This window comes from Ahaetulla prasina, chromosome 11 (genome assembly GCF_028640845.1).
Source record: "Ahaetulla prasina isolate Xishuangbanna chromosome 11, ASM2864084v1, whole genome shotgun sequence".
Lineage (NCBI taxonomy): Eukaryota > Metazoa > Chordata > Lepidosauria > Squamata > Colubridae > Ahaetulla > Ahaetulla prasina.
Genome location: NC_080549.1, coordinates 12,471,380 through 12,484,207, shown reverse-complemented (window position 1 = coordinate 12,484,207; position 12,828 = coordinate 12,471,380). Strand labels below are relative to the sequence as shown.

The following is a 12,828-nucleotide window of genomic DNA, read 5'->3' as shown; positions in this document are numbered from 1 at the left end:
TGGAACTGCAAGGTTAGCAAGCCGTTTCCTCTCAGTCACGTGACCAGTAAGAGATTTGACTTTGAGCTAACTCAGAGAACTGTGATAAGCACCTTCAAATTCATTCATTCTTTCTTTCTTTCTTTCTTTCTTTCTTTCTTTCTTTCTTTCTTTCTTTCTTTCTTTCTTTCTTTCTTTCTTTCTTTCTTTCTGCTATCTGATGGAGTGGAATTGTGGTGCTGATGGCTGGGTTCGCACAAGACAAAAGGGGAAGTTCTGTTTTGAGTTGTACTCAAGACTTGATGACTTCATGGAGACCTCCCCTTCCCCCCCCCCCTGTGATTTTCCTGGTTAAAAGGTAAAGGTTCCCTTCGCACATACGTGCTAGTCGTTGCTGACTCTAGGGGGGCGGTGCTCATCTCCGTTTCAAAGCTGAAGAGCCAGCGCTTTCCGAAGACGTCTCCATGGTCATGTGGCCGGCATGACTCAACGTCAAAGGCGCAAGGAATGCTGTTCCCTTCCCACCAAAGGTGGTCACTATTTTTTCTACTTTCATTTTTACGTGCTTCCGAAACTGCTAGGTGGGCAGAAGCTGGGACAAGTAACGGGAGCTCACCCCGTTACACGGCAGCACTAGGGATTCGAACCGCTGAGCTGCCGACTTTTCGATCGACAAGCTCAACGTCCTAGCCCCTGAGCCACCGCGTCCCATTTTCTGGTTAACAATAGAAATAGTTTGCTATGGTTTTCTTATGGGATGAGGTTTTTTTAAAAAAAAAATTTCATAAAAAGGTACTTCAGGGCTACTTAACGGTATATAGCAGCTGCCTTCAACTCTTTAGTAGCTACACCTTTTTCCAGGATCAAGCATTTACACTAATACTAAACTGCTTAGGGCTGAGTGACTCCCTAATTGGCTTGAACGTAATGTTTAGCACAGAAGTCCTCTTAAGCACTGAAAGTATTGTTGTTGCTATTATCAGATGATTATCATGTTTTTAAATTAAGGAATAACATGGTACAAAGGACAAGCAAAAAGAATCATGTTTTTCAATTCAGATTCCAGTTATTATTCTTGTTACTTTATTATTTGTTTGCAGCTCATAGTACTTTGGTAGGTGGGTATCCCTATAAATATATTGAATGAATGATAGCAATCCCTCTGAGTGAAAATTTGAACCAGCTGAACTTGAGCTGAATTTAAACCAAATGTGTCAATGAGTAAATTCTCAGGCTTGTATAGTAGTTTGAAAACTATGGCTAGCTTGGGAAATGATGACTTTCTTGTCTCTGGCATCTTGGAAAATCTGCATATCCTTAATAATTGTTTCCGTTTGGCGGGCCTTCCATTCAGCGTGTTGTCTTCTTAGGTATTTGCTAACGCCTGATGTAGTGGAATCTCCAGCTAGACTGGAGGGAGGTGTTAAGAGGGGATCAAGCTTAGAGTCCTTGCATTGCAAAAAGCGGTACGGGCAGGATGTCCCCTAGAATCCCCTGAAATTTTATCTAACCATTCCCAGGGAATGCAATCAATCTAATGACATTCTTGTAACTTAGATCAGGGGTCTCCAACCTTGGTCCCTTGAAGACTTGTGGACTTCAACTCCCAGAGTCCCTCAGCCAGCAAAGCTGGCTGAGGAACTCTGGGAGTTGAAGTCCACAAATCTTCAAGGGACCAAGGTTGGAGACCCCTGACTTAGATAACTAATAATAAAGCTTCTGCTTGAGACACTATTTTTTTTATTTGCATTTATATCCCGCCCTTCTCCGAAGACTCAGGGTGGCTTACACTATGTCAAGCAATAGTCTTCATCCATTTGTATATTATATACAAAGTCAACTTATTGCCCCCAACAATCTGGGTCCTCATTTTACCTACCTTATAAAGGATGGAAGGCTGAGTCAACCTTGGGCCTGGTGGGACTTGAACTTGCAATAATTGCAAGCAGCTGCTGCTGTTAATAATTGAAGTGATTCTGGTTGTTTGTGCCTGATACCTAGTCTCAGAATTCTATACATAAGAAAACCTCATTTGTTGTATTTATTCTACATCAGTGATACTCATGGGGAGCCTTCTTTTTGGGTGAACTGAATGAACGTCGTTGTGTAGCATGGACAATGTCGATAGGATGGCTTGTTGTTGTATTTGATCCAGAGGTGGGCTTCACATAATTTAAAAACCGGTTCACCCTCACTGAAAATGTGAGTGTGTGTGCACGGCTTGCTTGCATGCATGCGGCTTAGAAAACGTGGCTAAATAGGACTACTATCGGTTCGCCTGAACTTGTCCGAACTGGCTGAATCCCATTACTGGCTTGGTTTCTTCTAATTGTTTCCCACTTTCTGGGAATCTCCTGGGGCTTTTGCTCCCTCCCTCCAATATACCTGCGATGTTTCTTTGGTTCTTCTTGGTCTAAACACTCTCATTGTCCTCACTCTGTTCTACAAGCAGATATACTCTCAGGTTGATCTGTTTCTTTTTCCTTCTTAAAAACCTTCTGGTTCTGTCTCCAGTTCCAGCTGCCTCACTGTACATGTTGTGGCCCGCCAGCAGATTCGGATAGTGAGGAGGTTGGGGAGGAACATGGGCCAGTCCTGGAGTCTGGGGAAGGCCCTGATGAGGGCTCTGCGTCAGAGGCAGAGAGTGGGCCAGGGCCGTATGCCAGTTATCAGCTGCCTTTGGAGTCAGACATCAGTGAGGCAGATGAACAGCTGGAGCCTGTTCCCAATGTACACATGCGCAGAGTTGCCAGACGAAGGGAACAGCTAAAGAACAAGGGTCGACTTGGGAGTAAGGCCACAGGTGGACAATAAATGGCCTCTCCCAGAGGGAATAAAAGAGGAATGAAAGGGGAGTAGGCATTCTCAGGAAACAATTCATTTGTTCGGTCGTTTCAGGAGTGTGAAGATCTGTCCGTGAATCTCAGAGACTTTGTGCCAAGTTTTTCCTTGCACAGCACTGCCGTTTAGAAAATATTTACATGGCAGCTTTCCAAGCTAGATAAGGTCTGTGGTCATAAATTCACCTTTGAAAGACTGTTTGCCAGGCTTTTGCTGAAGGTGTATGAGAGGAATTCATTGTTTGCTTAATAAAAGGAGTTTTGTTGGGATCAGGAATCTGCTTCGTGCTTTTTAGGGAAGTCTAGGTTAGACTGATCTACAGGAGAAGATCAGTGAGCAGAGTGTGGCTGTACTGGAAACGGTCTCTCGTGACAGCGTGTCTCTCCCAGAGGGAAGCCCGAAGTGTTGCAAAACCTGCCCCAGGCTTTGGATCCCCTGCGGTTAGAAATTGGGGAGGAAAGGTGTGATTGCGTCTCTCCGATTCGGCTCTGCGAAGCAAAAAAATAACTCCCCTTTCTTCCACCCAGCAGCTCGACATTCAAAGATTTGGAGGGGAACAGCTTGAAGGACAGCGGACACGAAGAGAGTGACCAGACGGACAGTGAACATGATGCTCAGCGGGGCCTCTACTGTGACACAGCTGTTAATGATGTTTTGAATACCAGTGTCACTTCCATGGGGTCTCAGGTGCCCGAACAAGGTAGGTTGCCTTCATTTTGCAAATGCTGAGCATGGTATAGTAGAACCTGCTTGGTCCAAAAACAAACAAACAAACAAACAAATAAACAAACAAACCATGGTCCAGTTGGTGAGTTATTAGATTAGATTAGAATTCTTTATTGGCCAAATGTGATTGGACACACAAGGAATTTGTCTTTGGTGCATATGCTCTCAGTGTACTTAAAAGAAAAGATACCTTCATCAAGAATCATAAGGTACAACACTTAATGATAGTCATAGGGTAAGCAATCAGGAAACAATCAATATCAATATACAGTAAATCGTAAGGATACAAGCAACGGTCATACAGTCATAAGTGGAAGGAGATGGGTGATGGGAACGATGAGAAGCTTAATAGTAGTGCAGACATAGTAAATAGTTCAACAGTGTTGAGGGAATTATTTGATTAGCAGAGTGATGGCATTCGGGAAAAAACTGTTCTTGTGTCTAGTTGTTCTGGTGTGCAGTGCTCTGTAGTGTTGCTTTGAGGGTGGGAGTTGAAACAGTTTATGTCCAGGATGTGAGGGGGTCTGTAAATATTATCACAGTCCTCTTTTTGACTCGTACAGTATAAAGGTCCTCCATGGAAGGCAGGTTGGTAGCAATTAGTTTTTCTGCAGTTCTAATTATCCTCTGAAGTCTGTCCAGCTTCAGAAGGGAGAACCAGCAATGAATGTGAACAAAAGCAGCAACATCCATGGGAAAGGAAGGGAAGAGTATGTGAGAACAATTCATTTCAGGTCACTATAGTAAACAAGGATGTCAGGAGAGAGCAGATGGTGGCCTAAGGAGATTTTGGAAACCGTCCTAGAAACCGAGATGATGAGTTGGCCAAAACTGAAAGGCTAACAGTTTAGGGAAGGAATGGCTCTTTGAATGTCACCTTTAAAGTCGCCTGTCCTGCGTTTAAGCTTCGACATTACAGTCTAATGTTTCTGACCTGTCTTCCAAGATCAATGCGGCGAAAACATAAAACTGTGGAGTATCATTTATGCCTCAGAAAATGGAAAGCTTCTAAAGGCAACCTTTTCCCCACTGGAATTTATGGGAGGTATTGAAATCGCCTTTCTTTGTTATTGTCCTTTTTATTAACAATATTTTTTTAAAAAGATATTGGTACTTTATAACGAACATAACAATGGTTTGCATAGTGACTCCAAGTTTGTAAAAATATTGATTACTACAGGGAGCAAATTACGCGCCCCCTGCCTGTGTTTCTTGACAGTGCAGAAAATATTGCAGGTTGTAACTGTGATGCTAGGGTCATATTCTGATAAGAGCTCCTTCATACCTGAATGATATTTCTCCAAGCTCTTTCTTCTCCATTCTCTTAGAAGGCCTACTGTATTTTTCAGAGTATAAAAGGCTGAAAATTTGGGTGTGTCTTATACTCCAAATGTAGCTTTTTTGAAGCTTTTTTTCAGCCCTAACAAGGCGCTAGCGAGTGAAGCGATCTTCCGTGCTTTGCCTGATTTTCTCATTGCTTCTCTCTCCAAAGATCAACTGTGTTTTAGAAGCTGTTTTTTTATCTCCAAGCAGGGGATAAAAAGCATGTGTGCGCACTCAAAACCAGCAAACTAATGTGCTGAAGCTGACCAGACTAAGGATGCTAGCCAGATGAATACCTGGTAGGCAGATATCCCCCTCCCCATTTTCCTCCCCAAATCTAAGCTGCGTCTTATATTCTGGTGTGTCTTACACTCCGAAAAATATGGTAATTTTTCTCCAAGTGGCTTAGCACAGAATGAAGTCCCTCAAACATTTTGGGTGAGCGGCACCAGGTTCATACCGCTAGCATTCATTTAAAAATAGGAGGTCTTCCACAAAATGGTGGCTTTGTTGCTTTGTTATTCAGACACGATAACATGAAAGCCATGGGTGTGATGCTTGATCCCTGATGTTGCTCCAGCCGGCTGTAATTTATTTTTTTTCTGTCTTGAAGTCCTAGATGGCCAATTTTCACCTGTTGTGCTGCTATTCCCCTTTTTCCATTCAAGGTCATTTGAAAACTTCAGTTTTTTCCCCCCTTGGCTGTTACAACTTTAGATCCCAGAACACCCAGTTCTGCAATGTTGGCAAAGTGTATGTAAACATACATTTAGAGATAAATATACCCAGGTTTTTCAGGCATTGTTGTTGTTGTTGTTAGTTGCGAAGTCATGTCCAACCCATTGCGACCCCATGTACAACGTTCCTCCAGACCTTCCTGTCCTCTACCATCCTCTGGAGTCCATTTAAGCTCACGCCGACTGCTTCAGTGATGCCATCCAGCCACCTCGTTCTCTGCTGTCCCATTCTTCTTTTGCCCTCCATCGTTCCCAGCATTAGGCTCTTTTCCAGGGAGTCCTTCCTTCTCATTAGGTGGCCAAAGTATTTGAGTTTCACCTTCAGGATCTGGCCTACTAAAGAGCAATCAGGGTTGATCTCCTCTAGGACTGACCGGTTGGATCGCCTTGCAGTCCAAGGGACTCACATGAGTTTTCTCCAGCACCAGAGTTCAAAGGCCTCAATTCTTTGGTACTCAGCCTTCCTTATGGTCCAATTTTCACAGCCTTACATTGCAACAGGGAAAACCAATTTCAGGCATACTTATACATTGGAATACGCGTGTCACGCATGCAAAGGGCAGGGCATGTGGGCCAGTAAGTAGGACTTGCAGTGTTTAAATGTTTGCTGTGTGGCTGGCTGCACCTTCCCTTCAGCTAGATTCTATCTGATGGTTGGGGAAAAAAATGGGGAAAGTGATTTCTTTATTTATGAGGTTTATCTCTTTATTTATGAGGTTTAACTCCTTGCCTAAAGCTTTCCGGGCTGGTCTATTACACAGGTATAGTTGTGAATTGGCTGCGACAATCTACTAATTGAGTTACCACAGCTAGAGTCAAAATGGGGCTAATGAGAGGGAAGAGAGACATTGCTGTGTTCAGGGAAAATTGTCAGCATCTCAAAACACCCTCGCGGAAGGAAACTGCAGCAGGCGAAAGAATACAAGGTTTCTGTTAAGAGAAAAACTGATCGGGGAATGGGAGAAAAGAAAAGCAAAGCTGGATGAAATATTTCAACTGTTCCTTGCTTTCTTTTATGGCACATTCTCCTACGTAAAAACGTTTATTTGTTGACTGTAAAAGTTTTACTGCCCATTTCCCGGAGGAAGCAATGGACAAAATTAGCAATATTTAAAGCAATCAAAGCAAAATAAAAAATAAAGTGTTAGTAAGAACAGCAGTAAGGGTCTGACGGATAAAACATCTTGGGGCTGTTAAAAGTTTTTTTTGCCAAATGTCTGTTTAAAGAGGCTTGTTTCTGCCTGCTGTCTAAGACCGTATAATGTTAGAGTCAATATGTTGGTCGAGATGTTCAAGGTGGATACAAACACAGTTCTGAAAGAGAAATGGAGAAATGCTGCGGGTTTTAGGGTTGTTTTCTTGGACAGCGATGGCATTTTAGATTTTCTTTTTCTGAAGGAAAACAAACACACAAATGATAACAGTGTCAGCTTGTAAGCAAATCTGAAATATCTCCCCCCCCCGCATCTCTCTCTCCATTCATCTATCTTCTCTCTCTCTCTCTCTCCATCTATATCTGTTTATCCATCCATCCATCCATCCATCCATCCATCCATCCATCCATCCATCCATCCATCCATCCATCTCCTATCTATCTATCTATCTATCTATCTATCTATCTATCTATCTATCTATCTATCTATCTATCTATCTATCTATCTATCATCCTCCACCCACCCATCCATTCATCCATCCAGAGTGGGTTTCAGCAGGTTCTGATCAGTTCTGGAGAACCGGTAGCGGAAATTTTGAGCAGTTTGAAGAACCGGTAGTAAAAATTCTGACTGGCCCTGCCCCCATTTTTCGCTGCCTCCTGAGTCCCAGCTGATCGTGAGGAAATGGGGATTTTGCAGTAATCTTCCCCTGCCACGCCCACCAAGCCATGCCACGCCCACCAAGCCACACCCACAGAACCTGGAGTAAAAATTTTTGAAACCCACCACTGCGTCTATCTATCTATCTATCTATCTATCTATCTATCTATCTATCTATCTATCTATCTATCTATCTATCTATCTATCTATCTGATACTTTACTTATCCCAGATTCAAAGCTAACTCCAGGAGTTTACATTTTGTGGGCCTGAGTGTGAGATGGAGGCATCCTACCTTCTCCTTACTCTAAGAATTTAGCAAATGTGAATGTGTAGAGGAAGCTAGAGAAACAAAAAAAATTCCACGCGTAACTTCAAAATGTGAGGCATTTCCTAAAAGCCTGAAAAGCAATCTGCCGAAAGCTAAGAGGGTTTCTCTCCAGCCCAGATTGGAAATTATTTTCACTTTCATAATAATATTTCAACCTTAAACAAAACTCTCGTGCTCTTCTATCAAAAGGAGAGAGACAACAATGGTTGTGTCAGAGAGATGTCTTAAGATCGGCTTATACATTTTTCCTTCAAGTGCCCTCCAAGCAAGGTTTTTTTAAAAAAGCCTCCAGGTCTTTGTATGTATTAATCATTCATCCTTGTGAAGAACAGCCTTAACAAATGTGTGAGAGGACTTTGGTTCTCTCTCTTTCTCTCTCAAAATACCTGTGAGGAGACCATTATCTCTCCCTCATTTTTTTGTTGTTGCAAAGGCGTGCATAAGAGCACAAACGTGCCTACCGTTCCTGTCCTATTGTTTCTTCCTATATATATATATATATATATATATATATATATATATATATATATATATATATATATATATATATATATATATATATATGTTTATATTACCTTGTTTCTCCTCATATATATGTTTATATATTATATAATCCTTTATGTAATGCTTGTATATATTGTTACGATAAATAAATAAAATAAAATAAATAAAATTAGTGCAGCTTGACTTCTAGAGGCTACGGAGTTTCTATCAGAGACCAAGATTCACCGCAAAGTTCAAAGGACCGATTTTTAGGTCAAGGGTGTGTATCTCGGTTCCTCAGTGAATTCAAAGACTTCTGGCATGGTGTTGTGGCCCACCGGTGGCCAGTGGAGCTGGCAGCAGAATCGGACAGTGAAGAGGTTGGGGAGGAACTTGGGCCAGTCCTGGGGGCTGGAGAAAGCTCAGACGAGGGCTCTGCAAGGGAGGCAGAGAGGGGGCCAAGGCCATCTGCTACTTATATGCAGCTTCCGGAGTCTGACAGCAGCGAGGCAGAAGAACAGCAGGAGCCTGTTCCCAGTGTGAGCATGGGCAGAGCTGCCAGGCGACAAGAACAATTAAGAAAACAGGGTCAAATTGGGAGTAAAGCTTGGAGATGATTGGCCCCTCCCACAAGATATAAAAGAAGAGCGAACGGGACGTGAGCTTTTGCAGGAAGCAATTAGTTCACCTGACCGATTCAAGATTTGAAACCTCTGTTTGTGACTCTGTGCCAAGTTTGGCCTTGCCCTGCATCTGGGAATTAGCTCTTTGGCTGCGTTCCACCTGAGATAGGTGGGGGTTGATAACCTTCCCCTGAAAGATTGTTTATCAAGCCTTGCGGACTATAAATGAAAGTAATTTACAGCCGTATAAATAGAAGAGGTTTTGTGGGACTAAGATTGTGCTTTCTAAGGAAGCCTTGGTCAGAACAGATGGTTTCAAACCATGGGACAGTGTTTTTCCCCTGGAAACCAATTGAAATGGGGCATTTTCACTTTTGTACACCATCAAATGGGAGAAATAAGGCAGTTCCAGGTTCATCTAAAGAAAGGGATTGAATAATCTTTTGCTGTCATATTAAGATGTCCCAGTTAGAGAATGACACTGAAGATCAAAAAAGAAGACACAGACTATGTATGTCTAGTTTAATGAAAAGAATGACTAGGGGAGACATGATAGCAGTGTTCCAATATCTCAGGGGCTGCCACAAAGAAGAGGGAGTCAAGCTATTCTCCAAAGCACCTGAGGGCAGGACAAGAAGCAATGGGTGGAAACTAATCAAGGAGAGAAGCAACTTAGAACTAAGGAGAAATTTCCTGACAGTTAGAACAATTAATAGGTGGAACAACTTGCCTGCAGAAGTTGTGAATGCTCCAACAATGGAAAGTTTTAAGAACATTTTGGATAACCGTTTGTCTGAAATGGTGTAGGGTTTCCTGCCTGGGCAGGGGGTTGGACTAGAAGACCTCCAAGGTCCCTTCCAACTCTGTTATTATGTTAATATGTTGACTATTTTCAAAGTTGGGACTTGTTTTACCAATGGTTAGACGACAGAGGTAGAAACTAGGAACTGGAAAAATACCCAGACAACATGCTGTTCACAAAGGACTCTCTAAGCGGTTTTACAGAGTCAGCCTCTTGCCCCCAACAATCTGGTTCCTCCTTTTAACGACCTCAGAAGGATGGAAGGCTGAGTCAACCTTGAACCTGGTGAGATTCGAACTGCCAAATTGCAGGCAGCCGGCAGTCAGCAGGCGTGGCTTGCAGTACTGCACTCTAACCACTGCGCCACCACGGCTCTGCTAGAACCTCCAAACAAGCTTTTAGAATCTCATGTAAGATAAAGATGCATTCATGGGCTTTCTTTGTAAAAGAGAAGGTTGGTTGAGTTTCTTTTTTAATTTTAGGTTCCTATGAGGAGTGATAAAAATGTACAGAGAATTGTCTCAAATGTGTGAGTCAACCTTAGCATGCTGTCAGCAGAATGAGCAGATCACTCGGATGATCACTCCGAGTGATCAGTCCAGATCAGACGGTTCCTGTATGGAGGGATATCTTGAATTGCTTTCTAAATTGCAATCATTATTTCTGAATTGGCACCTTTGCTTGGGTACAAAAAGCTGTCTTCTGGAGGGTTTTTCTTCTTTTTTTCTTTTTTTTGGGGAAGGGGGAGACAAATGCATTGCCTCATTAGGGATAATTTTATTTACATGTTGCCTGTTCATAGCTGGCTTTTCTATTTTGAATTGTCAAGGAGGTGCTATTAAGCCATTTTGTTCATTTTCTATCCATTTCTTGGGAAATACAGTAGACCTTGAACAGTGTTGGGATTCAAATAATTCAACAATCGGCTCTCTGCCCTTATGACTGGCTGGGGTGGGCATGGCCAGGGTGGGCGTGTCTAGGGTGTGTGACAGGCAGAACTCGGCCTCCTGCAGCCCCTGGGAGCAAAATCGGGTAGTGGGGTGAGGGAAACGTGTCGCCCCACCCATCCTGTTTTGGGCCTAGGAGGCCTCCCTGAAGCCTCCTGGAGGTGGAAATGGGCCGCAGGGGGGGGGGGTTGTCATCATCCCATTTTGGGCCTAGTAGGCCTCCCTACACTTACCCGGAAGCCAAAATGGAGCGCATGGGGACTTCTGGAAGGGGAAGGGAGGGGCGGTGCCAGCCAGAAATTTAACTACCGGTTCGCCCGAACTGGTCTGTACCGGCTGAATCCCACCACTGATCTTGACTAACATTGGCCATAGCCTTGGAAATAAAGGCTGACTTTCTTTCACTATTGTGGTAGAAAAATATTTCTATTTTGAGAGGAAAAAACAACAACACCTCAGACTTGCAGTTCTGGGTATATTCATAAAAAGTGATTCCACTTAACCCCCACAAACCCTTCTAAATGGGAGTTCACGGAGGTGATTTTGGAGTTCCTGTCCATCATCCCTGCTTAATGGGACACTGGTGGCATTCTCTGCAATAATGTATTTTCTGGACAGTCATCTTATGGGCAGAGATGAAGAGATTAAACATTTATAGATTAAACATTTATAGCGCTCTGAAAGTTTAAATCCTTTTCCAGACCCTCAACCCTTGCTGAAATAGCTTAGTGGCTCCACCGGTGAAGGAGAAAAAAAAAAAGATTTTGGAACGTATTTTATCTTCCAAAAAGATTTCGGAAGATAAAAAGTTTATGGGAAGGAACGATTGGGAGAGGTTGCCTGGATAATGTGGGGGAAGTGGTCATTTTAAAGCAGTTATGCTTGATGAGCAGTGTTCATTAACTATATGAAGTTCATAATTACACACATGCACACCGAGAGCTTCTGCACCAGAGACAAATTCCTTGTGTGTCTAATCGTACATTGCTGTTCTGTTCTGTTCCGTTCCGTTCTGTTCCATTATTAATCTACTCCTAATTCTATTATTCTATTCCTAATTCTGTTCTGTTCAGTGGTGGGTTTCAAATTTTTTTACTACTGGTTCTGTGGGCGTGGCTCGGTGGGCGTGACAGGGGAAGGATACTGAAAAATCTCCATTCCCTCCCAATCAGCTGGGACTCGGGAGGCAGAGAATAGATGGGGGTGGGGCCAGCCAGAGGTGGTATTTGCCGGTTCTCCGAAGTACTCAAAATTTCCACTACCGGTTCTTCAGAACTGGTCAGAATCTGCTGAAACCCACCTCTGGTTCTGTTCTATCATACACCATTCCATTCCATTATTATTCTACTCCTAATTCTGTTATTCTGTTCCTAAATCTGTTCTGTTCTATGCTATGCTATGCTATTCCATTCCGTTCCGTTCCATTATTATTCTGCTCCTAATTCTATTATTCTATTCCTAATTGTGTTCTATTCCTAATTCTATTCTATTTCATTCCATTCCATTCCATTCCATTCCACTCCATATGGTGATTGTGAATGGCTAGAATTTAGGATGCCTGGAATGGAGATGAAAGTAGAAATCAAGGTTCTTCCAGGTGGAACCTCCTCTTCCTCCTTTTTCTAGCTCTTCCCGCCTCCCCCAGATTAAATTCACCCTTTGCTGCCATTTTTGTGTGTGAACAAATATTTCATTATCTGCAAAGCGAGACAGCTGATCTAGAGCTCCTTTTAAGAGAAGAAGTTGATACTGTTAGTCTTTCGTCTAGTAGTGTCTAGAGGAAGTGCCAAATGCCTTAATGCATTCGGTGCAAATGTTATGTAAATTATATGGAGGTGTGAATGAAATATGTAAATCTACCACAGCTCTGCAGGACCTGGTAGCTTTTTCACAGATTTTGGGCTGGAGATCCCCTGTCGTTCTAATCTCGCCTGTTAACTCTCCTAGTTGCAGATTTAGTAAGGTGACTTTTCTGAGACTTTCTACCACTCCATGCAAGGCGGGTGGGTGGGTTGTATAATGATGGTGGGGATGGAACTTTAGCAGTAATTTTATTAAAAATGACAGTTGCAGTAATACAAACTAAAAACAATAGAAGGCTAAACAGCTAAAATAGAAGGCGCAGAAAAAAGAATGCAAAATAGAAAAGAATCAAAAGTAAAAATATAATAAAGAAAAAAAGAAATATATAAAAAACAATTTCTCCTTCATCTCAACAAGTAT

General features: G+C 42.6%; 1 protein-coding gene across 2 annotated transcripts in view; it reads left to right on the top strand.

Annotated features, from left to right (window-relative positions):
* Positions 1-12,828, top strand: part of PCDH19 (protocadherin 19) — a 175,906-nt gene that overhangs the window by 106,053 nt on the left and 57,025 nt on the right. Inside the window, exon 4 of one of the 2 annotated variants that reach the window (XM_058196844.1) lies at positions 3,351-3,520. In XM_058196844.1, the coding sequence (XP_058052827.1) occupies positions 3,351-3,520 (170 nt within the window). Of the gene's footprint in view, positions 1-3,347; positions 3,521-12,828 lie in introns of both variants that reach the window. The other variant, XM_058196843.1, reaches the window with a different exon arrangement.